The 27,278-nt window shown below is 42.5% G+C and overlaps 1 protein-coding gene across 1 annotated transcript in view; it reads left to right on the forward strand.

The window, feature by feature from the left end:
* Positions 1–775: 775 nt before the first annotated feature.
* The window catches only part of col4a6 (collagen, type IV, alpha 6), a 115,707-nt gene continuing 89,204 nt past the window's right edge, over positions 776–27,278 (forward strand). Inside the window, exons 1-2 of the mRNA XM_073475573.1 lie at positions 776–786; positions 981–1,026. Of these exons, the coding sequence (XP_073331674.1) occupies positions 776–786; positions 981–1,026 (57 nt within the window). The remainder of the gene's footprint in view (positions 787–980; positions 1,027–27,278) is intronic.

The raw sequence follows: 27,278 nt of genomic DNA on the forward strand, positions 1-27,278 counted from the left end.
ATGGGTGTTAATGTTGCATAAAGCTTCATAAGGTCACGTTGAAGTTAAGTAATTATCGCAAAACTAACTTTTTAAGTCATCCAGGTGTGTCGAGGCAACTGGATGTGCTTGAATCAAGAAATTTAAGCAAGCCAACATAACATTTAAGGTGTATAAAGTTGATAAAGTGAAGAAAAGTACATGAAAAGGTGCTTTATGGTTCTTAATCGTGTGTAATAGATGAAAAGGTTTTCATAAAATGACAAATTTTCCTATTTTTCTGTCATTTTTTCTTTATCTCATGGATTGAAACCAGACCCAGACGTCTCCCTGTGCTGTCTGTGCAGAGGTTCTGGTCCTGAGTGAGTGGTGGCAAAACTCTCCCGTGGCAGCAAAAAGGTATGGAGGCATGAATGACATGTGTTTTGGCCCCTCCTCCTCCTGGTGCTGTGGTGCGCTGCTGAGTTGAAGCGCAACAGCCCGGAGAGCGCAGCAGCGACTTCACCGCTGCAACTTTGGTGAGTTGGATAAGCTCGCGTTTTTAATGAAAGAAATCAGGTGGTTTAATTTTTCCTCTGGCTGCTTGTGTTTTTGACGCTTGTGCTTGTGTGTGTGCGCGTACAGGCGGTGTGTTGTGTGTGTGGCGGTGGGACTACTTTATGTCTCTCTTTCTCTGTCTCCGGGTAGATGACAGGGTTTTTTGGAGCAGTCGATGAGCGCGTTTGAAGTGCCTTGCTGGTGAAGACAAGGGAGTCGAGTCTCGACCTGCGGTTCCCCCTCTACCAGTCGGACCAAGATGAAATTCCTGTGAGCTCTTCTCCTTTTTTAAAAAAAAAACTTCAGATTAATTTATTCAAAAGTTTTCGGCTTTGCAAAAGCAAGCAAGCCGCGCTGTTGTCCGCGGCGGTGGGGCTCCACTGGCCCGGCTCCGGCGCAGCTTCTACCTGCCTGATAATCACTGGAAAACACACTCTTAACGAAATGTTTATTTTCTCCTGCAGGATTTGTGTGATAGCAGTCGCCGTGGCGGTGAGATCTGCGCACGGAGTAAGTCCCATTTGTTTACTATCCTCCTTCACGTGAAGTGGCTGTCCACTTTGGTTTATTTGGGGAAGTTTATTTACAGCGCATCAGCGATGAAACTGATTTTTTTTCCCTTCTTCCTCTCGCATGGTGGCTGCGTAATGTGTAATTGCGGGTAGAAGACACGTTTCATGCGCGTAAAAATGGCTCAACTGGCCAAACGGGGCGTAAAAAGCACTTTTTAAAATACGATTTAATAGAAAATATTCAGCTTGTTGCATTATAAATGTGTTTAAAGTGGCGTTCGTGCATGTCGTCCACAGCAGAGAGCTGCACTCTGCACAGGTTCTGCTCCTACGTGCCTTTATTCCTCGATGCGTCACGCTGTGGGTGTCTTCAGCCTGCCGCATGAGGAGACACATTTCAGAATATTTTCCTTTAAGGACACTTCAGCTGCTCATTTCTCCTACTTTTATCATTGTCATTTCATAGATATTCAAACTTCCAGGTGCGTTTTAATGTCGCACCACTTGTGCCAAACACTCTCCAGACTAAGTGGATCATTTTTTTTTTTTAAAGCTTTGGACTGAAGGGGTTTGCATTTATAAGTAGCCCGAGGGAGTGAAAAAAGTAGTTCACTTTTGAGTGGGCCCGCTCACAGTTATTTGCAATTCAAACCCCGCCCCCCCTCAGCTGATGAATATTCAGGATAAGGAGATTATTAGGGGCAACGTGCCTTTTTCCAAGCCACACCTATACAAGACTTCCTCCTGCTGCTGCAGCTGGAGAGGGCGAGCAAACATCTGATGTACTGACACTCAAAAGTTACACATTTATATTCTTGAAGTCTTTATTTTGTAGACACATTTGAAGAAACATCATTTTTAAAGGGCTGTGAGTTCTTATATTCACATATTCATTTCTGCGTAACCCTGAACTCCCGATATCATGATGTCTTTATACCACCAGCCACAATTTAGTAGCTGCTTTATTTACGCCTTTATTGTTACAGGAAGCACTGGAAAATATAAGTTTCTACCTTCCATGTATCTCCAAATTTGAATTTATGGCAACACTTTACTTTAACGCTCACCAGTCAGCATTTAAAAGCACTATAAAGTAGTCGTATGAAGAAAAAAGTACATTTCAGAAACATTCAGAAGTGACCCTCTCATGCAGAATTATTTGTAAGTAAAGTTACGTAGCTGAGTTAAGGTAATTAAATGAGTGAAGGGCTTATGTTGTTTGCCTAACATTATATGTGTTAGGTCACTTTCGTAAGTTACGAGACTGAACGCAGTACGATCTTTTCCTAAACCTAACCTAAGTATATTTCTGTGCCTAAACCTGACCAAACCTCGACTTTTTACCAATGTTAATAACCCCCCAAAAGTCATAACATGTCATAATTGAGGAACTATCTGTCAGCTTGCTTTATTTTGAAAGTCAAAGCAGATGTAACATACTACATATTATTGCTAAACTTGCGCTAGAGAGGTAAAACATCATAGTTTGAAGCTGCTGTATCTGATGACTTGACTTTCCTACACTGTCATCGATTATCTGTTTATACACCAGCTTACTTACAAGTCACAGTTGTTGACAAACACATTAACAAACACCTGTTTGCTTACAACTCCATTATTGTGTTTTGTAAGTGATTCACAAAAAGGTTTATAAACAGCTTATGAATGCAGTACGTAGAGGGGGTTAAAGTAAACTACTATTAAGTGTTCGTCTATGGAAAAACCCTTCAGTTTATCTGAAAGTGCATTATCACACAGCTGGAATAAGGGCTGTTGTTTCTCAGCGCACGAAAAGTTGACATTTTGGAGATGCATGGATTTCACAGGGCCGTGACGATTCACTATGCGAGTGTGACTCAACTAAATGTACAACAGAACATTTATTGAGACACAGACTGACCATCTGTGATGACAAGGGTCATCAGGTTAAGTTGTGAAGAGAAGGGTCAGCGCAGCAACACACCCACTACCTCCCGTATTAGAATAAGAAAGCAGTGGCGCTGTTTGATGGTGTCATTCAGGCTGATAGGGGGCAACATGGCCTCTTTCTTGTCACTTTGTCAGGACTTGTGGTTCAGGGGAATCAAAAGTGTGAGCTCGATATCCATTACATCGTCACTACATTTAGTTGACGTCGGGTAAAAGCTTCAAAATCTTTAATTTTAGCTTTTAGGTTGGTGAATTTTATGACGTTGAAAGAAAACTTGAAATGTCCGTTCTCACGTGTGCATTTATATAAAGTTTCTTATAATAAGTGGCGGAAGAAATATTGATATATCTTTTTCTTTTAAGTTAAAGTAGCAGTAATTCAATATAAAAATATTAAGGTACAAGTAAAAGTAGTTGAAACATTGTCTTTAAGTAAATATAAAGTAGTATCATCAGCATCAGAAGTAATCAAATCTCACGTGCACTTTTATCTAAAGTGTCTTGTAGTCGTGGTTGGTGGAGTTGGCGCTAATTTTAATGACTTCATATATTAGATGGCAGTAAAATGTACAACAGTGCATCATATTTTTATGTTTAAGTTGGTCTTTATATGTAAAATATAAGTGTAAAGTAGCATGTTCTTAAGTAAAGCATGTAAAAATTGCACATTTGGGTAAATGTACTGGGAATCAAACCCTCAACCCTGCAGTGCTAGTGCCTTGCTCCACCAGCTGAGCGACAGGTGACAGTAAGGTCGTCGCCGGCTGCGACAGAGACGCTGACGGGGGAACATTAAAGCGAGTCAGCAGCCAAAAAGCTTCCTGTGTCTCAATAGGACTCAGCTGATGGAGCCGCATTGACTTTGAATTGACTCCTCCACCCACTTCCCACCTCCCTGGTGTTTTGTGTTGTGTGTGTGGGTGACTGGGTGGCTGAGTGCATGGATATATGTGTGTGTGTGTGTGTTTGGGCTTGAGTGACTGACAGATGAGTTCATTGGGTGGTCTGGGTTGCCGTAACCGCGGTAACTGGGTCCTTGGGTGGGTAGCGCCGTGGTGATGTGGCGATGGTCGCGCTCTGAGCTAGTGTGTGTGCATGTGTGTGTTGTTTGGGCTAAATCAAGATGTGGAGGTGATTATCTTTCTGTGCCAGCCTGCTGTACATTGACAGCACACAAAGTCAGATGTTATCAGTGTCAGAAGATAAAACTGAACACAAACATACTTGTTTGTCTCAGAGTGGAAATACTGTTGCCTAGCTTGCATGATTGACACCGCAGTGGCATTGTAAGATTAAGGTAGCGTGACTTATATGCATGAAAATATTGGTTTATTGATTCTTTCTCTGCAAACAATACCAGAAAAAATTGGTGGAAGTGCTACTGGTTCAGTTATCCTCTAATCCTCTAACTCTTGTTTTCCAAGAAATTTGGTGTAGAAGCTTGAAGACATTAGTGTTACAGCTCCATGTACAAAACAGCATTAGCATTTAGCAGCAGCTGTATTTAACAGTATACAGTATATTCTAATAAGCCATAGAAATCTTGCTTGAGTTTCCAGTTGCAAAAATTGGAGGGAAAACAACTGCCATCGCTAGCTAGGCTACATTTCTTGGAAAACATTTGCTGTTGGAAATGAATTTTTGGAAGACACGATTGGTGTTGGATGTCCTTTTTACTCATTACTCATTACTAGCTAACCATAGTATCTGTTAGCTATTGTTAACCGTCTAGTTAGCTCACCTAGAAGAAGCTAGCTTTAGTTAGCATTATACAAACATGATTTGTAGGAGAATCAAAACCCAAACTCACACCACAACAATTCTTTTAGCTAGCTCACATTTTTTTAGCATTTCCCAGCTCAACCTCCGTGATTGAAAATGATGTTTCAGTGAACCTAGAGAGGGAGAGAACCTGCAGGAGCTCCTCCAAAGTGTCTGTAAGGGCTGACACAGCTGTTGGCACAGGGAAAACATCACACACGGGTGAGGAGGAATGGTGAGGAGAGGGGAGGAGGCATGACGGGAAGGAGAGGAGGGAAACAAAAGGTTGGAGGGAGTGATTCTCTGCCGTACCTGGACAGTTGGGAAATCATCCAGAAATGCACTCTTTGCAGGAGTTTGCAACGCATACGTCACGCAGCCTAGACAGTCACTCACAGTAATGTAACATAAATTCAGCGTTCGACCCGTCCAACGACCCCTAACTCTGACTTTTATTGCTCTTTATTGATGCTAGGTAGGTTTACCTGCTAGGGGTAGACTGATGAACATCCCTGGCTGATGATCGGGTACGATATTCACTCAGCATTTATCAGTATCGCTGATTTTTCTGTCAGATTGCCGATTGCTTCTTTGGGCCGGAAAAACACGGGTGTGGTCGTATACATGAACTTCGGTGTGTTTGTGGAAAAGCTGAGCATATATAGGAAATTAATTGATGCGATGACTCTGTTGAAAGTCAAAGAAATGGTGTAGAAGTGGCATCTAACTGGAGGTAGCTGCAGAAAACTTGGGACATCTTAACGTATCTGTGTTTCAGAGGTGGTTCTGGTGCATAAATGATGCCGCAGACTTTAATTGCACAAACTGACGAATGCTGCAGGGACTACCTTTTACCTCTCCTCCCCTCCTCGCCCCTCCCCTCGGTTGAATTCCTCCCGAGCTTGGCAGGACTTGTCAGGCTGTCTCTTGCTCCCTGCAGGTGCTATAGGCTGGAACATTCCAGAAACACTAAGTGAGGCGACTGATCGCTGCTTGATTTGTGGTTCCTCGACCCTCCCCGACGAAACGGAGTCCCCCACCTCCTTTTCCTTTCCCTTCTGCCCTCCTCCCTCCTTCCCTCACCCGATCATTACCCCCTCACACCCCACTTTCCTATCACTTTTTGCCCTCGCTGCTTCCACGAGTCTGACAACCCATTACCAGTTGATTTGTGGTTTGATTTGCGAGTTGTGGTGCCTCACAACCTCTTCACCCTTCCTCTTTCTTTCTTTCTTTGCAAAGGAAGATCAATCTTTTATCATTGCTTTAGATGCAGGCGCTCATTCTGCAAGTATTTTTTTATAATCGATTCATCATTTCAATTTCTCTAATCTAAGGATTTGCTTCCGTGTTTTGTCATATATGATAGTAAACTTTAGGTTTTTAGGTTTTTGGAGTGTTTGTCAGACAAACCAAGTTATTTGCAGGTGCAATTAAGGCGTTTTTGCACGATTTCTCTTATATTTTATCATCAAAATACTCTTTTTCTACTTTTTAAGTGCTTTTGATTTATAATTTGCAACATTAAACATCAATGAAATTCATGTTTTTGCTGTGTGTGAGAAAAACAAAGGTGACAAGCACCGAAACAACATAATTGCAGTGCAGAGGCGCCTGTCGAGCATAATTAAACATAACTTATGACTTTAAATATGTGAGATTTTACGCATGTGACGATGCTGGCGTGTTGTAGAAGCTGCGGGAGGAATAGATGTGACTGTGCTGTAGTTTACTTTCCCCCGAAGGCTTGAAGGGCTGATGATTTGGGTCAGGGTGAGATTAGTCGAGTTTAGGGAAAATATCTGACGCTGTTTTGGAATTTGACAAAGACAAAGAGCCGGCTGGTAAATCTGGAGAGAGCGTGTTTGTGGGTTGATGTGACCGGGTCATGCTACTCTTGTCTCAGTTTGTGGTGCATGTCGTGGGTCGGGAGGAGTCAGGATGTAGATCGTTTCTTTGCATGTTTTAAAAGCTGGAATAACCCTTTTCCTACCAACGTCTCTCCCTCTGCAGTTCCCTCAGAAGAAGGTTTAAACACTTAGCCCGTAAGTGCATTAGGAAACCTATAAAGCACATATAGCAGGTTTAACGTACCGTTGAAAAGCCCCTGCTGTTTCTCTCCCACGCCCACCGCTAAGACTCCTCTACCTGTGTGGTTTTTACATGCACTCATGCACGTTTCCCCATAAAGTCGTATACGTCTCTGTGTTTTTGCAAGTGCAGGTGGGATGAAGGGCTGGGAAATACCCCGACAATACTATTTAAGAGTACACCCTGGCTTTGCAGCTACTCTATGTCACAGTAATGTACACAAATAACGCTAATCTGCAGTCAGAGGAGATCAATGAGTGAAACCAAAAAAACACATTAGAGAAGCATCAAAGTAACTAAACACAATACAGAACTTTTTGCATGTTGTTTGCAAGCTTTTCTATGAGATAACGACCATTAGAGAATTAAACATCTTGTTTTCTTGTCAGTTATGTCATGTTGGAAGCTTTCTTTATGGAAGCCCATTTCCGCCAGTTCAAAAGTTAAAGATATGTGATTAAAAAGTAGAAATCAAGAGATAAAAAGTCAGAATTATGTGATGAGATCATAATCATGACATTAAAAGTCCACATTTATCTCATAATTTCAACTTTGAACTCCAAATTAGGACTTTGTTCTGCATCATTTTGACCGCTTTTTCTATAAAGTGAGTCATTGTTTGGTTTGTAAAAGGTCAGGATTTATTGAAAAATGCCTGTCAACAGGAAAAACTGACATTTTAGTTACTTTAAAGTTCTTGTTTTGTCTGACCAACAGTCCAATAATGAGGTGAAGGTGAATCAGGTGAAGGACCTGACAAGGTTTTGAAGGTACACGTTTGGCTAGCATTATATCTTCATCGTCCGCAGATCAAAACCGTGAACGACAGTGACCTTTCTGATATTTATTTGGGATCTACAAAACCTGGCAAGGGCCAGGTCGGTAATGGAGGAATGTAATGCGATCTCTGTTATGCCAAAGTCAAAAAAATTTGTTAAAGCATCCAAAAGCAACAAAGCGAAAGAGGTATGTTGGCGTATCTGTTGACAGACGCTGCCTTCTGCCCTACCTCTCCCTCCTCTTCATCTGTGTGTTGGGCTTTCACTTGGTAACAGTGTTTGCGTTGGGCAATCCTTCCCAAAAAGCCTCCATGACATGCTCTGGCCTCCATCCATCTTTCAGTGCATCCCTTCGAGTCATCTGTTTGGTTACGGTTTAAAGGTCTGTAGCCATCGCTGTTGAAACATCTCCGGAGCAGATGCACAACAGGTTGATTGGAATGATTGATAAGGGTGACTGTAATCTGATAAATTGACTTGGCTGTTTTTGCAGTCGATGTGGCACTGAAGATCTTGGGCCGTGATTGGGATTAATGGGAGTCTTGGCAGCTGTCGGGTGCTGGTGCAAACCGGAGCTTTCGCCAAACAACCGAGTTTAGGAAACAGTTTCATGCCACCACATCATCCCCCTCCATCTGCCGTGCCTTGGCACATCCACTCTCACACATCAGACCCCCCGCCTCCTTCTCTTTTCGACGAAGCACACGCTGTCAGTTTGTCCCCCGATTGGTCGCGGTGAACTCCCGAGGTCAGAGGTCGTCCGAGCACAAAGGCAGCAGGGGCTCGCGGCCGCGGCGACGGCTTAACATTCCATCGCCCGCTCTCTCCAGATTTGTTTATCGCACTTTGTCTTTTGCTTTTCGGCCTCTCGTGAAAGGCAGACGAGCGAAAAACAGCACCGATAGGGAGGGGAGGGAAGAAAAGGGGGGTTATTCTATCTGTCTGCAGGCCCCGGGGGTGTGTTTGTGAAGGTCTTTAGGCTTGTCAGAGAGGAGCTGAGGTGGGGCAGTTTTTGGCTGGCTGGATGCTCGGTGGGAGTGCTGTCTTGGCTTGTTCGACGTGCCCGGTCCCTTCTCCTTAATGCCATCGCTCCCCTCAGGGCTGTTTGCACTTCTGAAGGATTAGACCTCCAATCTACTTCTCCCCATTTGTTGGGTTTTCTCCTCTGTGTGTCTTTCATTCTTTCTTTTCTTGCTTTCCTTTTTGTTGATCTTGTTCCTTTCAACCTCCCCACGCGTTGCTCCTTTCTTTACTTTTCATGTAACTCCCCAATATTGACCCATTTTACATTTTACTCCCTCAAGTCCCTCACATTTGGTGACTTGAAGCTGCCCTAATCTATATTTATGTATTAACAATGGATTTAATGGCTATGTTTAAAATGAGAGGAGTCCTGTAGAGAACGAAAATGGCACTTAGTAGAGCACAAACCTCTGCCAAGACCCAACAGTACTCACTCATAAATGCATTAGCCACCTAAATAAGTGTATTAAATAGAAAAAAGTTCCTGGATGCATCCCTTTATCCAGATCTTCACCAAAAGTTAATGGGGTCTGTTCTAGGCTGAGACGCATCCTTCATCCAAGTTTCATGGAAATCCATCCAATAGGTTTTGTGTAATCCTGCTGACCAACCAACAAATCAACAAACCAAACAACCAACAAAGTGACCAACTAACCAATCAACCAACCAGTTAACAAACCAAACAACTGACAAACAAACCAGCCCCACAATGTGTTATAGTGTCGTTCAGCTCGTCTTTCTACCAGGCAGCTGTTTATACTGAAAAAGCTCCAAAAACTCACCTGTTCACCACTAAAAAGCAACAGAGACACAGACTGCAACTATAGCAGTACAGAACATAGTGAAGCAGCTAGCAGCTAAAGAGACAGATATTTCTCTAAGGAGGTGGTGGGGACCAAAACAGAGCTAAAAGGAGACAGATCCAGATCTCTTAAATGTGTAAATAAGCAACATAACAAACTTAATATATGATTAAAGGTCTATCAGGACTACATTTTTCTTCTATCCAAGTTTCATAAACCCGACTCTGAACCTCTTATCGTCAATGAAAGCATGGAAACTCAACCCCCTCAGGCACTTTAAGTTTGTTTTGAAGTCAGGAAGCTTGACAGGTTCAATTCCCGCTTTGCTTTGATGCTGCACTTTTTCCCCTACAACATCATTACTTTGGCATTAGCCACCAACATCAGCCCTTTAAGTCAAACATTTTTTCCTCCTCACTGCAATTATCATATGCATGCCTGTGCAGAGGGAACACATCTTCTTTTGTTTGTCAGTTTACTGTGGTGGTGGTGGTGGTGGTCTGAACAGCCGCCCTTACAGGGACAAGGTGTGTGTAGCTATGTGTGTGTGTGTGTTTGAGTGACTTTCTAATTACCATTAATGCTCTTGAATCGAGACTGTAATTACATACTTTAGTCCTCATTAATGTCATTGTTGTGGGTAATAAAGGTGCAGGTGCACATATTTGCCCATTTCGTCGCGGCCAGATAAATGTGGCCGGCAGCTAATGTAAACCAAACCAAAACAAATGTGTGCACAGCGCTAATATCCTGTTTAACTTTGCCTTTAGCACTGCAGCGTTAGCTTGAACTCATTAGGAGGGTGAAAAAGCTCTCCGTCTCTCTCTTTTGTCTTTTTTTACATTGGTTGAACTGTTAAAGCTTAAAAAAGGGATTTAATCAACCATGCATGCTAACCATGCTAACAGACCAGGAGTTACTGTTAGCTAGTTAGCATTTTGAGACTTTTTTTGGCAGTTTTGCTGTTGTAAACTGAATATCTCTGGGTTGTCGACAAAATGAGACGTTTGAGGACGTCATCTTGGGCTATTTTAAAGCGTTCTCCATCGGTTTAGCATGCTAGCATAGCTTGGATTTTTGGGGTTGGGATTGTCGAGGACTTCGGGAGAGTCGTTCCTGTTAAAATTGCCAACTGGGAACTTCCAAGTTCAAATGGAAAGCACCAGTAGTCTAAAACTTGGTGCCTACATTACCCACAATGCAACTCAACCACCAACAGTTCCATGTGTGTTCTGTGTATTATCTCTCCAGTTCTCCAGAAACAACATTTTCTCATTAGCAAAACTTTCCCTTGACTTTGTCGTGGTTGAGATCAGGACACATTTCCAACCCAGCCCACCTTGTTACCGTATCTATGGTGAGGTAAGCCCCGGCCTCAGCCCGATAATGTCCCAGTGTGATAGGAACACTATCATTGGCACATCAGATGTGTCAGTTATTACCACCTCACTGTGTCTCTGCCTGTCCCTGTAATTACGGATACCTCCGCTCTGTTTTTCCACCTCTTTGTCTCACACTCATCCTTCGCTGCCTCCTCTGTGCCAGCCAGGTAATCCGGGCAGCCAGGTATCTAACGCCGCCATATACCTCCCTCCTCTCCTCTCTGAGGTTCTTAGGAATTGCAGAACGTTGGTGCATCGGGTTCCCACTTTATTGGATGTTTTGCCCGTGATGCCAGCTTGTCTGTGTTTGTCTCGCTTCCCCCTTTTGTCATAACTTCGCTGGAGCGGCTGCCAAAGTTAATGATGCCACCGCTCTGAGGAAAACACAGCCGCTGGCTATGGAAGTGCCCCAGCTTATTGCTGTATAAGCAGACACATGTATGAAGGCAATAACTTGTTGGTTTAATGCCTTGAAACATGTTTTTCAGAGCTGACTTCTTGTCTGACCAACAGATATGTTGTGGATTGCAAAAAAAAGGACATTCAAGTTTTCTTTTTATGTCTTTTTGATGTTTTTGTGTCAGAATTATTGTTTATATGTAGTTTATAGTATATACATTTATATTTTAATGTTCTGTGGAGACTTTCTAACTTATATTTTCAGCAATTTGCATATGAAATATTGCAAAACTGATGGTTATCTGTGAGTTTTACGGCCGTTTCAGGGCGGTCGAGCTAACGACACGGCTGTTTCTCTTCACTTGTACCCACTAAGTAACCTTTGTCAATCAGCATTGTCATGCGAAGGGTCATAAATCACGAAGGCTTCCCAATTTGTCTCCTGGGCCTATCCAGAGGGGGAAAATACCACATCAGTCAGGTGTAATTTACTGTGCTTTGTAGCTGAGTGCGAAGCTCTCACCCACGCCCTGCAGTTGAACCCCCACCGGCCAAACTATTCATCACCTGTGACGGGACTGATGAGCAGCTGTCAGTCTTAACTTTTATAATCCTGACTCTTAAAGCTGTGATTGTGTCTAACAAGTCATTATCGGTGTATAACTTTTATATGCAGCGTGTGAATTTTCAGGTATTCATGAGGGGAACTCTCACGGCGATACAGAATCTTGTTTACGAGGGAGTAGCGGCTACTTTTAAAGGCCTTGGAGGGGGTATTTTCAGTGGCTGGGTCACTCCGTCCTCTGGCAGGCACCCATTAAACAGCCTTGACCCGCCGCTGCTGGCGGGACTCCCTCCTCACACGCAAACCCCCGGCCCAGTTTCTCCAGCGCTAACTCAGGCCTCATACCTGGCTGTGTGAATGCGAGGGAGTGTAAGACAACTTTTGGCAGGTGTAGCGCTCACGTCACGTCTAACAAAGAGCTCTTGTTGTCAGGTGTCTGTTACCCCCCCCGGTCCCTTTAAATCACAGTCGACTCAACTTTACTTCAGTGTTTATGTCTTTGTTTGATATCTTAAGGCGTGGGAAGGTTTTATCGTGCAGCTTTGGAACACAGAGGCAATTAAAAGTGATTTATAGAAAGCATAAAGTGACATGTGGCTGTCAAAAATTGTCTTGATATCCTATCAAAATTTTCCTGTTTTATTGCCACAAACACAGCTGGAAAATATCCTGACATCTCGTCAAAAATATCCTGTTTTGTTTGCACAAGCACGGCTGGAATATGTCCTGACATTTAGTCATAAACATCTTAATTTGTCAACACAAACAGGGCTTGTCTTGCTGAAAATATCCAGTTTTGTTGCCACTAATATGGCTGGAAAATGTCCTGACATCTAGTCAAAAATATTCAGTGTTATTACCACAAACACAGCTGGAAGTGTCTGGCTGTCTCGCTGAAAAATGTCTCGATTTCTCGTTAAAAATACCCAGTTTTCTTCTGGCGAATATGCTGTTGTCTTCACATGTTGTCTCAGATCTCACAGGTGAAATCTTGTGGGTGAAAAGTGACATTTTTGTGCTTTCTTAACGCAGAAAAATTAGATAAAAATGAACAACGTTGACCAAAATAACACACAAAGACGGCGCTTTACATCAGTAATAATTCACCTTTGAAAACCGATATGATTTAAAGCTGCACACACTTGCTCTGTGTCGCTTCACAGCCCTAAAAACATCCATTTAAGCAGTTAATAGAGGTTATCCAGCATAGTGCTCATTGTAGCGCCCTGACTGAAGTGCCTCGCAGCTTAGCACTACCTGGCACCGTTCCCTTCAACTTCACCCTGAGCCTCGTGCTCTTAGCTTTAACTCCCATTCATTACGGAGTGAAGGGCCTCAGCTAGTCCTCTGGCTGAGTTCCCTGTTGCCCACCGTGGCCCCAAACGGCCACTAATGAGGGGGGACAGATGATCATTGTGCCAACTGCGAAAGCACCACCGATTAAGTTTTTCTCTTATCATCTTGATCACGAACATCTCGCCCTCAGCCGGAAGACTCCCGTGCCGTCCGCCGGTCACTTCCTTCTACTTCTTGCCGTCCTGTTTCGGTGTGTTTGTCAACAGAGTGCAGTTGCCCCTCATATTTATTTAGCTGGCTCCTCTTCTTGTTCCTAAAATAGCCTCCGCTGGCTCGGTCGCAAGCTGGCCAGAGAGCAGCTTCGACTGTGGGCCAAGTGAAAAAAGGGGGTGAGGTTTCATTATGTCTGTGAATGGTCAGCGTGCTGGTGAGTGTGTGTGTGTGTGTGTGTGTGACAGAGAAATCACACAAACATGCCGCTGAGGAGGTCAGTGAAGGGATCGTCAGCGCAGGATCGACAACATTTTGGATATTGACCCTGGTTTATGGACTGAATTCTGTTTGTGCGGCGTGTTTTTGACAATATTTACTCTGAGGAGACGCTAAAGTTTAAGATTTACTGACATAACTTTGGTTTTGAGCTGCAACTAATGACTCTGTTGAGCTGTTTCATCTATGAAACGTCAGAAAAATGTTGTTTTTATCCAAACAACCGTCCACAACCTCGTGATATTCAATCAAAATAACACAAAGGAGAGAAAAACTGTCCATACTTACATTTAAAGAAGCTGTCACGAGGAAAAGGTGGAAACATTTTGATTGATTTGACAAATTGTTTCAGATATTACTCAGATATTTGTCCTCAAACTTCCTCAAAAGTTAGTGAGGAAGTAAAATGATGCAAAAAACGTGCAAAACTGCAGCGATGTATCATTTTTAAGGTGTGTCACGGTATAAAAACTGACTCCTGATATATATTTTCAAGTTTATATCAAGTTTTTCATTCATTTAGGGGTCATACCATGAAAATACCCCCCGTTGCAACCCTACACACACTTTAATGTGTTAAATTAGTGTGTGAGTGTAAGTCAGAGAGGATGAAGTGAGTCAGTGTGGGCACAGAGAGAGAACAGAGGATCAATTAGGCAACAGAAAAGACAGTTATTGGCCTTTTAACAGCGTATATCTTGTCAGCTTGTTGCGCTCGGCGAGTCCTTACAGCAGCTCGCAGGAATTCGGCCAATGACGCGATGTTACGCTCTGCTCCGGCATGTTTCCACCGAGTGACTGACAGCCGGCAACTTCTCTGACATTTGCTTTATTTTACGTAAATGTTGAAAATGGCAAAGGAGACAATAAAACCTTCATTGTACATGTTATAATGTTACATACCTCCTCTATCGCCTGTCACATCTGCCATTATCTCATGACTGAGTGCTTCGCAGATCTTTTGAATCTTATTGGCTGTTTGACATCGCTCAGAGATTCATGGCTCGAAGGCTTTAAAAAAAGGACACACACACACACACAAAAACTGAAACCTGCAGGCCTGAACACACTGCAGGAGAAGGTGGTGGTGGTGTCGTCGGTTCTGTCTGCAGGCTACAAGATGAACTGATACAAAGATCTGACTGTCAGAGCGTTTCGGTAACTTTGAGGGGCCTGCAAGAGCATGAAGTACAGACAATGGTGGATTCATTTGACATTTAACAGCACAGAAACACACTGAGAGGAGCCTTCGCCAGCTCAGATTGCCAAACTTTTACACCTCCACTCCGTTTGTCTTTGTCACGCTTCACTTTCTTTACACAGCGACGTCACCGAGCAGCGATAGCTTCCACATACATTTCACCCTTTCAGCTCGCGCGACGGCACGAGGAGGTATGTGCAGTATTTTGTACACAGCGTAAGCTTATTAAGTGCATATTTCAAAACAATACCTACATCACAGGAAGGTCTCCTCGCGGCCACGTTGACCTTCCGACCGGGTCTCCAAACTGTCTTTACCTTTGCGAAGAGAGAAGAACCGCTACGATTAGGAGATTTGATTTACTAGTCAAATATTTGACAGCTCCAGCTTCTCAAACGGGAGAATTTGCTGCTTTGCTTCATCTTGTATCATAGTTTATGAAATATTTTAGTGTGGGACTGTTGCTCGGACAAAACAAGACATCTGATGTCGTCTTCTTGAGCTTTTTTCACAGTTTTCTGATGTTTTTTGACCGACGGTTTATCGACGAATTGAGAAAATAACCTGCAGAGTCATCACACTGAATCACATTCAGGCCTTACTGAGTTATGTTAGTAACACTTTATGATCATAACCAACATTATTTATAATTGGTTAAACTTTAGTGACACGTTTTTAACTGTTAACTGTTTTATTAACCATTTAAAAAGTAACAGTTACACTTTTACATTAAATAATTGCTTGATAAATGGATTATAAAGCATTTTTTATTGTTAGTTAACCTTGAAATGACTATAAACTAACATTTGATTAACCTCCAGGTACAATATATTGTCTTAAAGTATCGATATTAAACATACTTGATGATGCAGCATGTAATCTGCAAAGTAACTAGTAACTAAGGTAATCAAAAAAATTAAAACGCTCGATGTGGAAGTATAAAGTAGAAGAAAATGGAAATATTCGAGTAACGTTAAGTACAAGTACCTCAACTTAAGTAATTGTACTTAAGTGCAGTACTCGAGTGAATGTACTTAGTTACATTCCATCACTGATTACAGCATGTTTAGAAAGAAGATGGCGTAACTAAGCAGCCGTCGTCGTGACGTTTCCTCGAGCGCCGCTCCTCCTCCGTCAGCGCCGCTCTGGTATTCCTCGTGACAGACGGTTTGGGAGGAACAGGTCTGGGCCGAGGACCCGTCAGCCTGTGAGGGCTGATAGCTAATGAACCGTTGCCAGGGGCGACATGAACATTCCTTGTCATCGCCGTAGCTACTAGCCCCCCCCACCATCACCACCACCACCACCTCCTCCCCCCCGCTGCCCTCCAGCTCCTCGAAGAGGTCGCACACCTGTCTGCACCTCTTCTTTCCTTTCCTCACCTCCCCCCCGTCCTTTATATCTCATCTGAACTCAGTGACCTCATTGATTTTTTGTAATAAAGTAAAAGTATTCCCAGCAAGTATTAAGAGTAACAGTACTCACCGTGCAGTACAATGTTGTTTCACTGTTATATGTCATATTTTAATGTGCAAGTTGCATTTTTAGCTCATTTTAGCTACTTTATATACGGCTGGCTCGCTTAATCTGCAGCAGTGCATCATATTCTATGAGATCATCGTATTTTTGTAGCGCCACTGTCTTGTTAAAAACAATTTAATTTTTTCAACACAAATATTCCTCGAATTTGTACATTTAAAGTGAATAAATGTGGGTTTTTGACTGTTGCTCAGCCAAAACAAGCTATAGGAGGGTGTCATCTTGTGATTTTCACCATTTTCAGACAATTTACAGACCAAACGATTAACTGATCAGTTAATTAAAACCCTCACAGACCTAGATCAATTTTCAGGGCGCCGGACTCTCCTCAAGTTTTACATTTCCTTTGTCTGAGAATGGGTGAATTTCCCAAAATCTTTTTTTACTGTTAACTCAGACAAAACCTCAGGAGGTTTAGTCTTTTTATTTAAAGATATGATCTTGGGTGTTTTCCTTGATGAATCAATGCTGCAGAACATGATGGTGTAATCACATCCAGTACTGGAGGCCCTGAATGCCCAAACAAGACCACTGAAAAGCTGAGACACTCCACTTTACGTGAGTTTTTTAAGGGTATGGATAAGATTAGTGGTTCGGGTTAACTGATTGTTCATGAAAATCAACTACACCGAGCTGAAAGCCCTGCCATCAATCCTACCGATGCAACTATACGTCCATTTCAGAGGCTGTATTTTATTGAATTAATCCTAGAGATGTTTCTGTTATTGAGCCGGCCCTCATCTCATTTATATAAACATTTATATAATCGTTTATGTAATGTAGGTCTTACACGATCTGTAAATCTCTGAGGAAACTAATATCTACTGTAGACATTTAATGTTCGACATGTAAACCACGTCATTCTGTAACGGCTTTAGTATAAAGGTCAGCAGAAGGACAGGAGACGAACACACGACGTCTCAGTCGGTGAGGATTGGATTCTCGTGAAGCTGCTTTTGGTTGATTTAAGCTGAGAGGACAGGTGTAATCTTACATAAAAAAAAGTGCTGCTTGAAGCTTCAGTATCAGTCTGGTAGTGAGTCAGAGGCCGCTGCTCTTCTTGTGTTTAGTCTTGGAGATGTTTTGTCTTGAAAGAGCCACAAAAAACATGTTAGAGACGACGCACCGCAGCTGTTTCAGCCTCACGACTTCATATCCAGTAACCTGGATAACCGAGAACCTCGCAGACATTCCTCAGCGTCTCCTTTCACTCTCCTCTTTTTTGCTTCTCCACATGTATCCTCGAGCAGATGGTTTTTTCACAGGTGAATTCTCCCCCTTTTTTAAAACAACTACAATACCCATAAATCCATCTGTGTGGGAACCTAATCCCCGGGGTCACGGAGAAAAGCTGCGAGGGGTCAAAGTGAGAGCTGGAGGTCGGAGGTGAGCGAGCGCCAGCAGGTAGGCTGTGTGGTTTTGCACAAGGGTCACCATTAAAAAAGAAGGACTTCAATTACTTAACGTTACATGTCACCTTCAGGAATTCGTTGACAAGAGCTCACACGCATTTCAGGATTTTTTCGGTTGTGCGCGCAGCATGTCATAAAGGTGACCTTTCAGGACCGTGGCAGAGGTCGCAGTTTTATCTGTTTGTTGAGTTGGAAAGTGTGTTGTCTTTTGGGTTGTAGCTGATAAGAGGGGAGATGACGGATTGGGCTCAAAGTTGAGTTTCCTCAGGGTTTATTAGAGCGTGACGGCAGGAAGTGACCACGGATTCACCTGTCGACTCCACAGGTAGGAGAGGCGGTAAATCTTGTTGCGGCTGGATCAGAACGAGCTGTCGTGCTTTGACTGTTTTTTGTTGAAAGTGACAGTTTCTGGCTTTTATTTTTGTGAGCAGGAGACCAGAATTACCCAGCATTCTTTCAAAAACACCATAATTGTTTTAAACACTGTGATTCACTGCTGTCAGTCTGTTTGCTGTCAGAGTAAGATTCACTTTTACTCATTTCAAACCAGACGAAACAAGACATCGATAGAAACTTGACACCTGGGTGGACATGCTAATTTTTGCCCCTTCACTGGCTCTTCTGTGATGCTATGATGCATATTGGAAATGTTTTCCATCTGTCTCCATTCAAACTCATCAGCAATGTCATTCTGTCTGCGTTGAATTTGAAAGAAAACTTTTTTCTACAGTTTTCTGGTCGGTTCTTGATCGTTTCTGGTGTGTCTCGTAGAAAAAAAAAAAGATGCAAACCCACATAACTTAGATCGGAAATTATATTTGGTTGAAGTTAAAGTCTTAAGAGGGGTTAGTCCTTGACCAGACTTGATTTCCAGCCGCGGACTAAAGTAAAAATAAATGAAAAAGTGAAGCTAAAGCGAGGTAATGAGCCCGTCAGATGGTCCAAGTGACCATGGATGACCTCAAGATGAAGAGGTAAAAGTGCGGCCGGGACATGTCGCTGATTAGAGGGACAGTTTGAGTTCTTGTCCAGACTCGATCTCTCGCTATGCACAAAGAAAGGTCAGAGCAAAAATACATGAAAAAGTGAAACCAAGGCGAGGTAATGACCCCTTTAAATGGTCCAGGTGACCTCACGATGATGAGGCAACACTGGTGTAAAATGGTCTTTGGTTGAAGTTAAACTCTTCAGACTTGTCCAGACTTGATCTCCAGCCATGGATGAAGCAAGGTTAGAGCGAAAATAAATGGAAAAAGTGAAACTAAGGCGGGTTAATGATTCCTTCAAATGGTCCAAGTGACCATGGATGACCTCAGGATGAAGAGGTAAAAGTGAGGCCGAGACATGTCGCTGATTAGAGAGATTGCACCTGAAGTAAGTCTGACCTCTCGTCCATCTCTCAGAATCGGTCATGGACTGACCTTTAGCTCGGAGTCTAGAGATAGCATCGGTTGAAGATGACAATAATGAGTCTTGGGGGAAGAATTGAAGGCATTTAACTCCTGAAAATGCTCAAGGCTGACAAAGGATCGTCTTGGATCCTCGGGAAAATGATTGTAGTCAGCAGCTGCTTCTCATAAACAAGAAGGAACGGCTTTGGATGCAATGGGTGTTCGCCTGGAGACAAGCCTCACGCAAAACACCTTGTGCTCTTTTAACACGTCCAATCACAAGACAAGGGCTCAACGTTTGACTGAATTTGGCTTTAAGTTAAACTCCCCGTGACCTTCATGCGCGATGTCAAGGTGCTTTTGGCTAATTGGCCTCCAAAAACTTGACAAGATGTTGTTCAGGAAAATAATTGAGAACGAGGTGAACAGAAAGGTGGAAGGAGTTTGAAGAAATTGGACATAAAATAGCAAAATCACGCCACGGATGCTGTTTCCTGCCCCTCATTCCTTCAACACCATAACCTCGTCTATAGAAACAACACAAAAAGAAAGCAAAATGGACCCTGGGCCTCTTCCCCATAACTCAGCCGGCATGTTTATGACCAAATTAAACCAATGCTCTGCCTTCCTTCTCCTTAACAGACTTTCCCATGACGCTCTTTCACACCAGAGGGTCATTGTTTACGCCTCGACACTACAACCATCCAACATGGCCAACATTCCTGCTTCCTGTTCTTCGTGTAAATCATCGCTTCTCGGTCGAAGAACATTTTAGCCTCTCCGTTTCCAGGCTAATGGTCGTCGCTGTTCGTTTGTCCGACTCTGTCCCAAAGTTTAAAATATTGAGTGTTTGTTTTTGAGTGGAAATGTTAAGTTTGGGAAAGTTTAACATCCGTTAGTCAGCTGATGATTTAAGGACAGAGGATGCTGCGTTGGTGGTCTCAGAGAGTCAATGATCAGCTAAAAGAGTCGGTTTTACCTTAAAGAAAGCAAGAAAGAGATACTGATAATGTGAAATGCTCGCACCAAAGGATTGGGTTCATTAAGTCCGTCTTAAAACAACAACGAGGTGTCAGATCTCGTGAAAACTGGCTATTACAAGATCCCTTTAAAGGATGAGGGACAAAATCCATAATCCTCCCAGAGTGCAAAAATACATTCCAACGCTTATCCACAGTTAATATGAGGCTTCAGCCGTCGGAGTTAATCAAATAAAGTGGTTATCTTCCAAAGTTAAAGTCCTTTTAGTGCAAAATTACCTCCATTTGTTAGTTTCCCTCCATTACAGCTCAGAGAGGAAAATAAATAATTGTTAGCTGCAACCCAGATATGTTGACACTCACAGTATAGTAGTAGAAACAGTATGTAATATGCATTTAGGACACAGCTACTGAAGGAATCTGGACATAAAAGGACTTTGACTTTGGATGATATCCATTTATTTTGTCACCTGTAACCTCTAAATCCTCACATGGACACCTGCCTGTTGTGGGAACCCTTTTTAATAAAGCAGGTTAACGTGGAGCAGCGAGCCACAGAGGAGCCGTGGTTGTACATTTACTCGCCTGGTCTCTGTCTCCTCGTACTGACCCCATGTCGGAGCATTCCTGTCCCTCCACTTGTCTCAACCTCTCCACAGATGAGGTCAAAGGTCGACCAGGAGAAGAGAGAGGAGCTGGGGAGGAGGAGGAGGAGGAGGGGTGCTGGTTGGCAGGGAGTGTCCTCTGTTTTTTCCCGGCGTGTTGTGTTAGTTTTCTCTGCATGTTGTCGGGAGAAAAGTCGAAGGCAGAAGGATGTTTTTCTTCCTCTGAACTCCCCGGGCATGTGGGCGCTCTAACATGCAATGCTTCATGGGTAATTAACCCCGAGCAGGTGGAAGCATCACTGATTGGCTCACGCGCGGGGAATTTCTGGAGTGTTATTGTGAAACCGAGCTAAATGAAGCTTTTAGCCTCGGCTCTGACGTCCAAACCAAAGAAAATAAAAGCAAATCACACTTTTATTTCCTGCATAAATCTATTTGTGTAATCTGCAGTGTTTCCCCTACAGATGTAGTTTCATCTGCACTTTCATCTCAGATCTTACTTTCATCATTTTAGGGTAATTGATGGGCGAGGCCAATGTGTCAACAACAACTGCCTTTCAACAGTTTTCAGATCCAGAAGCCAAAGTTATTGTTGTTAAAGCTCGTGTTTGTAAGACTTGATTTTTTTGAGTCTCATTCCCAACTCGTCAAATACGCTTTGGGATGGTGGCCGACGCGACCGACGATCCCAGAGCGAGTTAATAAACCCAAAGCATCAGTGTCACAATCTTACGAACAGGAGCTTTGACGAAAACTGAACTAAAACCTTAAACTAGGTGTGACGCTCATGTTTGGATTTCAAAGTAGGTTGAATTTGGTCAGTCCAAGGCTTGGGGAGTGACGGGATTACTTAATTTGGATGCGTAAAAAAAGGTTACTATATTCCCTTAAAGTTACAGAAATAAAGATGTAATTAGATTACTGATACTTTGAGGAAAAAGGAGAAAAAAATGATACTTACTTATTTCTTAAGTAACAGAAAGTAGTCAAGTTACTTTTACTATTGTGAGTCGGGAGGATTACTTTAAAAATGTATTCTGATACTGTTACTAATTACTCGCTAAAAATGTCCATAACAGAATCCAAGTATCACAATGTTAAGGTATTGTAACTTGATTACTTCCTGTTACTTTTGGATTACTTTAATACCAAACATCCGCAAATAAAGACAAGAGAAAACAAATTTTATTCTTTATTTAAGAATTGTAATCCTGTTAGTAATCCCCTTGTTAACTGAATGTATCTGTAATCTAATTACACCTTTCCTTTCTGTAACTTTACCCGAATGTTTTTGTATCCTGATTACGTAACCCTGTTTCATGAACTCCGTCACTCCCCAAACCCGTGGATAGTTGGACGAGGTAACTGACTACATTTCATTATCTGGTAATTAGTAAATGTATTTAAGTTACTATTCTGTACTTCATTAATCTTCCCTCTGACAAATTCCCCAATATTCTGATTAAAAAACACAAAACTAAACATTTTCCAACAATAAAAACTGAGCCGCAGCGAGAAGACCCACTCTGGAAACTAACCCTAACTAAACTGAAGTCAAAAGCCAAAAAAAACTAAATAAATGAATCATAAACAACAATAAACTATATAAAAAAACACAAAATAACTCCACCAGAACCTACGGCGCCTCAGGAACTTCAATAAAGCTCCTTCTCCATCTTCCTGTTTGCAAATACGCCGCGCTTGAAGGACGGTGAAGATTGTCTCATGTCTGATAACAGATTGTTTATGAGATGCTTTTTTCCGACGTGGCAAAACAACAAACACGGACCCACAGTGCTGTTTTATGTGCTTGAATGTTGCGTGACGCTGAAGGCTGAATAGAGCTTGCAAATGAGGTGAGCAGAGAGACTTGGTTCCCTGATATTGGTCTTGCTGGCCCTGAAACTTAATCTAGACGTTACATCTTCTGGTCTTAATGCCGATAAAGACTCCTGGATTTCTCCTGAAGTTCCCACGATGGGAAAGACCCGTGAAGTAGAAGTAAATTAAGGCATTAACGTGTTTGATCCTGGGATTGACTCCCTCCGACTGTGTTCGGATCAAACAGCTATCTTGACCCTGACCTCTTCCTCTCTTATGTGTGAAGCACTTGACCCTCCATGCAGCGTCTCAAACACTCACCCTATGTTATTTCAATATGGTGGAGCCCCAAAATGGCTTCCATCTGGAACGCCTCTGATCTTATCTCAGTGATGCATAATATTGTTTCTGTGTCCGTACGTCTATCCGTCATCCTTTGCGTCCCTCTGTACCTCGCAGCGACGATCGGTTGAGCTGTAATGGCTCCCCAGCGGGACACTTAACCCCAGTCGCTCTGTATTATTTCAGTGTGGTTTGATCCAAAATGTCTCCCCCACTTCTTCTTCTACTTCTGAGTTTCCTCCCCCCCTTCCTCGCAGCAGAGTGGAGGTTTCCTGCGGTGGAGAGGGGAGTCGAGGGGGCTGACAGCAGGCGGCGTGTCCAGGCAGGACTTCCCGCCTCGTGTGAAACGGTGACGCCTGCCAGCTGTGTAAAGCTCGGCTAAGTCCCTGCATTTCTTTAAAAAAATAGAATAAAAAAAACGGCTGTCACCGATGAATGCAGAGGACGTCCATCATCTGCACATCTCGTCCTGTTTTCACTGCAGTTTCGCTCGTTTCAGAGTGATGAAACGCAAGAAAAGCAAGATCCCATCTCTACACGTTGATTTACAGATATACTGTGCAAAGAGACATCAGCCACTTCATCTTTTCATGCAATACCTCCTTACATCGAAATACTGGTCCGAACGCTGATCACCATGGCACGATTCATCGTGTTTCTGGGTTTACTGCCAGTGCGCTATGTGCAAACTGTCACCCCTGCGGCCACAGTCATGCTAAAGTGGTTAGCGGCTAGTGGAGTGTGTCGTCCAAACCACGCGTCATCGATAATGACTGCACTGTTTTATAAAAATGAAACGTGGAGATGTTAAAAGTCTCTTTTTTTAGCTTCCTCGTCGTCCACTAACTGAATTATGTCTCGTCCGTCTTCTCCTATCTCTGATATTTACAGCTCGTCCTCCCGTCTCTTAAACATACAGACCGTTAAGCTGCGGCTGCACGTCTCCCAGTGTACACACTGTCACATGTTACATCTGTGACTCCAGACACGGCTTAAAACTTCTCGGTAAACTGTGTACATGTTTATTAAACACCCGGCACCCATAATGCAGTGCAGATGCAGTTCAGGAGCAGGCCTGAGCCTCCTATCCTCGACCTTCTGACTCTGCTGTGGGTGGGAGGAAGACAGATCAACTCCCTCGGGGATGAAGAGAGGAAGGCTTTTAGAGGACTCTTTAAATCTTGTGGTTGTCAGGTTGTTTTCTCAGAGTCGGGGGGAGAATTTATCCTTCGGATATCCTCCGAAGTGAGATCATCCAGCGTGTGAATATGAGTTCAAATCTTCTCATAACTCATCTTTTTGTTTTGAGATCAGTTGAAGTTGATAACGGTGCATGATTCAATCAGTGGTGCTTTTACTTTAACCTCTGGATTACTTCCAGATCAGTCTCTCTAAAGATAAATTACTCATCACCTCTTTGCAACATGTCTTGATTTTTAAATACGTCGGTACCTCAAGTCCATAAATTTCCCCTGACGTCTGTTGTAGCTGCTCAGTCATCTTCCTCTGTGGTCGTACAAATCATGTTTTATCACCTGGCTGTCACATCGTACTGCGCTCCCTTTGTCTTGTTGATATCAAAGCATTTATATTTTATATTTATGACCTCGTACACAGAAATTCACATTGTTTTTTTGTTGACACAGTTGACAGAAAATTTGTCAAAGGGGCTGAAAGTTTCATATAAGTATGGTATTCTTTTACTTTTGCTTTCTTTGAAGGTTAACGTTCAGCACTTGTGTGCAATTGTCCGTGTCGAAGTATTCCTGGAAATCACTCATCAGTGAAGTCTTATGGAGTCATAGGAGCGACACATCCATTTCCATATCCATTTTTTTTTTTATTTCTCTTTATATTTCCACGTTATATGCATTTATTTATTCCTTTTATTTCTCTATATGTTTCCACGGCCTGTGAAAGAATGAGAAAATATAAAGAGAAATAAATGAAAGAATAAGTAAGTTTAAAAAATGTGATAATATAAGGATAAATATATAAAATAATGAATAAAAACATTAAGAAAGTGGAGATATAAGAAGAAATGAATATAATATGTGGCAATATTAAGAGGAAAAAACAGAAAAATAAACAAGAAAACAAAAAGAATTGTAAATATAGGGAGAAATTAATAAAATAATAAATTGGTAAATTAAAAATGTGGCTTTATTTTTATTTTTTTCAACCTTTTACCTTTTTTTTTCATGGCCCTCCTGTGACTCCGTAGCTCTCAGCTCTGTTGGTCTTTTAAGGCAACGGATTGGACCGGGTTAAAGTGTCACTCACTGCTTTACTCTAACTCAACTGCAGGACTAATGAGTAGTTCCCTTTAATGATTAATCTCTTATTTTCTCAAATGAATAATTGATCGATCTGTTTGTTGAGAACTGCAGGTTTGGATGCTCGACTCCTGACAAGGCTTTTTCTTCATTCACACATGAATTACATTTTTTCTTTGTCAGTGATTAAATCATCAGACGCAGAGGTGTTAGTCATGTTACCTTCACAGCTTCGTACTCAGCCCGCGCTGTATCTGATCGTGACGTGTATAACTTCTTCTTCTGAGAGCTTCCTGCTGTGTTTACAGGCTGCAGCAGCCGCCTCATGTCATAAATTACACAGTGGCCTGTGTCTAACGCACTGAGACAAATGAGAAATATCTCTGTGGATTAAACGGATCATAGCACAGCGCGCTCCATGGTGATTTACTATTGGTGTGTGATGTGTGTGTGTGTGTGTGTTAGAGACAAAAACGTATCTGCTCCTGTATCATCTGTCTGACTGTCTGTCTGTCTCTCTACCTTCTTCCCTTGTTTAATACCTGTGGATCCTGGATTCAGGCCTGTTCCGCATACCTACCTGATGGCTTCTTGGCACTGTGTGTGTGTGTGTGTGTGTGTGTGTGTGTGTGTGTGTGTGTGTGTGTGTGTGTGTGTGTGTGTGTGTGGACTAAAAATGGACTGTGTGTATCATGTGTTGGGGGACAGGTCTGAACAAAAAGGGATTTGTTTGCTCAATAAGGGGAACAAAAGTTGTGTTTTTTGCAAAAAAACCCTGTTGAAATCAGAGCGTCTGCAACAAGAAGACACAAATAAAGTTAAAGCTCGTTGTGTGAGAGCCCACCGATATATTGGTTCGCTGATATTATTGGCCGATATTGTCCCATTACAGATATCAATGACGTTTCCAATACTACCTTTATAATATCAGGTGCGGTGTAACTTTTTATTACCTCTCAATATCATTGTGTTTACTAATTTTTTCCTAAATCTTATTTTATTTTATTTTATGCTGAAGTCAGCATTTACTCCTTTTACTATTTTTATTTTTAGTCTATTTTGTTTTTGTATTTTAATCTGATGTTACTGTATATTTGAACACTTTCTGGCACAAGACTTTCCTTCAGGATTAATAAAGTTCTGTCGTATCGTATCGTACTGTATCGTATCATACTGTATCATACTGTATCGTATCATACTGTATCGTACTGTATCGTATCATACTGTATCGTACTGTATCGTATCATACTGTATCGTACTGTATCGTATCGTACTGTATCGTATCATACTGTATCGTACTGTATCGTATCGTACTGTATCGTATCATACTGTATTGTAATATACTGTATCGTATCGTACTATATCGTATCATACCGTATCGTAATATACTGTATCGTATCGTACTGTATCGTAATATACTGTATCGTACTGTATCGTCTCGTACTGTATCGTAACCAGAAAATACAACACTCATGTCACGATGACTGTATAATATCAATATATTGCCCAGCCCTGCTATTTTCGGTGAACTGTCCCTTTATTTCAACTGTAATCACTCGTCTCCGTGACAACTAAGAGTCCTTGTTTCACTTCCGACTTCTCCGTCAGCCAAACACTGCCAGCCCGCCTCCGATTGGCTCTATGTACATGGTTGCTGCGGCAACCTGTTGCCAGATCACAAGGTGAGCAAGCAGAGCTGACGTTTGAGAGATTCCCACCAGCTGTCCGGCCGGCGTGCTCACTCACACACACACACACACACACACACACACACACACACACACACACAAATACAGCGCCATGCCTACGTTCACTGAAGCACACACCTTCTCTCTCTCTCTCTCTCTATTCTCTGTCAGTGTCTCTCTGTCACTCGGTCGTCCTCTTCCTTGACAAGCTGCCGTGACATTGCTGTGGCTTTTCATGTCCAGCCTTCGCACCGAACAGCCAACTTCCACAGCACATAGCTCAGCAGCTGTGTGTGTGTGTGTGTGTGTGTGTGTGTGTGTGTGTGTGTGTGTGTGTGTGTGTGTGTGTGTGTCACATAGTAAGTGGTCTGAGGATAAATGGGAGTGAATGGTTTCTATTTTTAGCCTGCCCAAAGTGTTAAGATTTCACTTTTAGCAATAAAAGCAAAATGACCCGACAACCGTACGTTTACTTTCA

The sequence above is a fragment of the Pagrus major genome, chromosome 10 (assembly GCF_040436345.1).
Source record: "Pagrus major chromosome 10, Pma_NU_1.0".
NCBI lineage: Eukaryota > Metazoa > Chordata > Actinopteri > Spariformes > Sparidae > Pagrus > Pagrus major.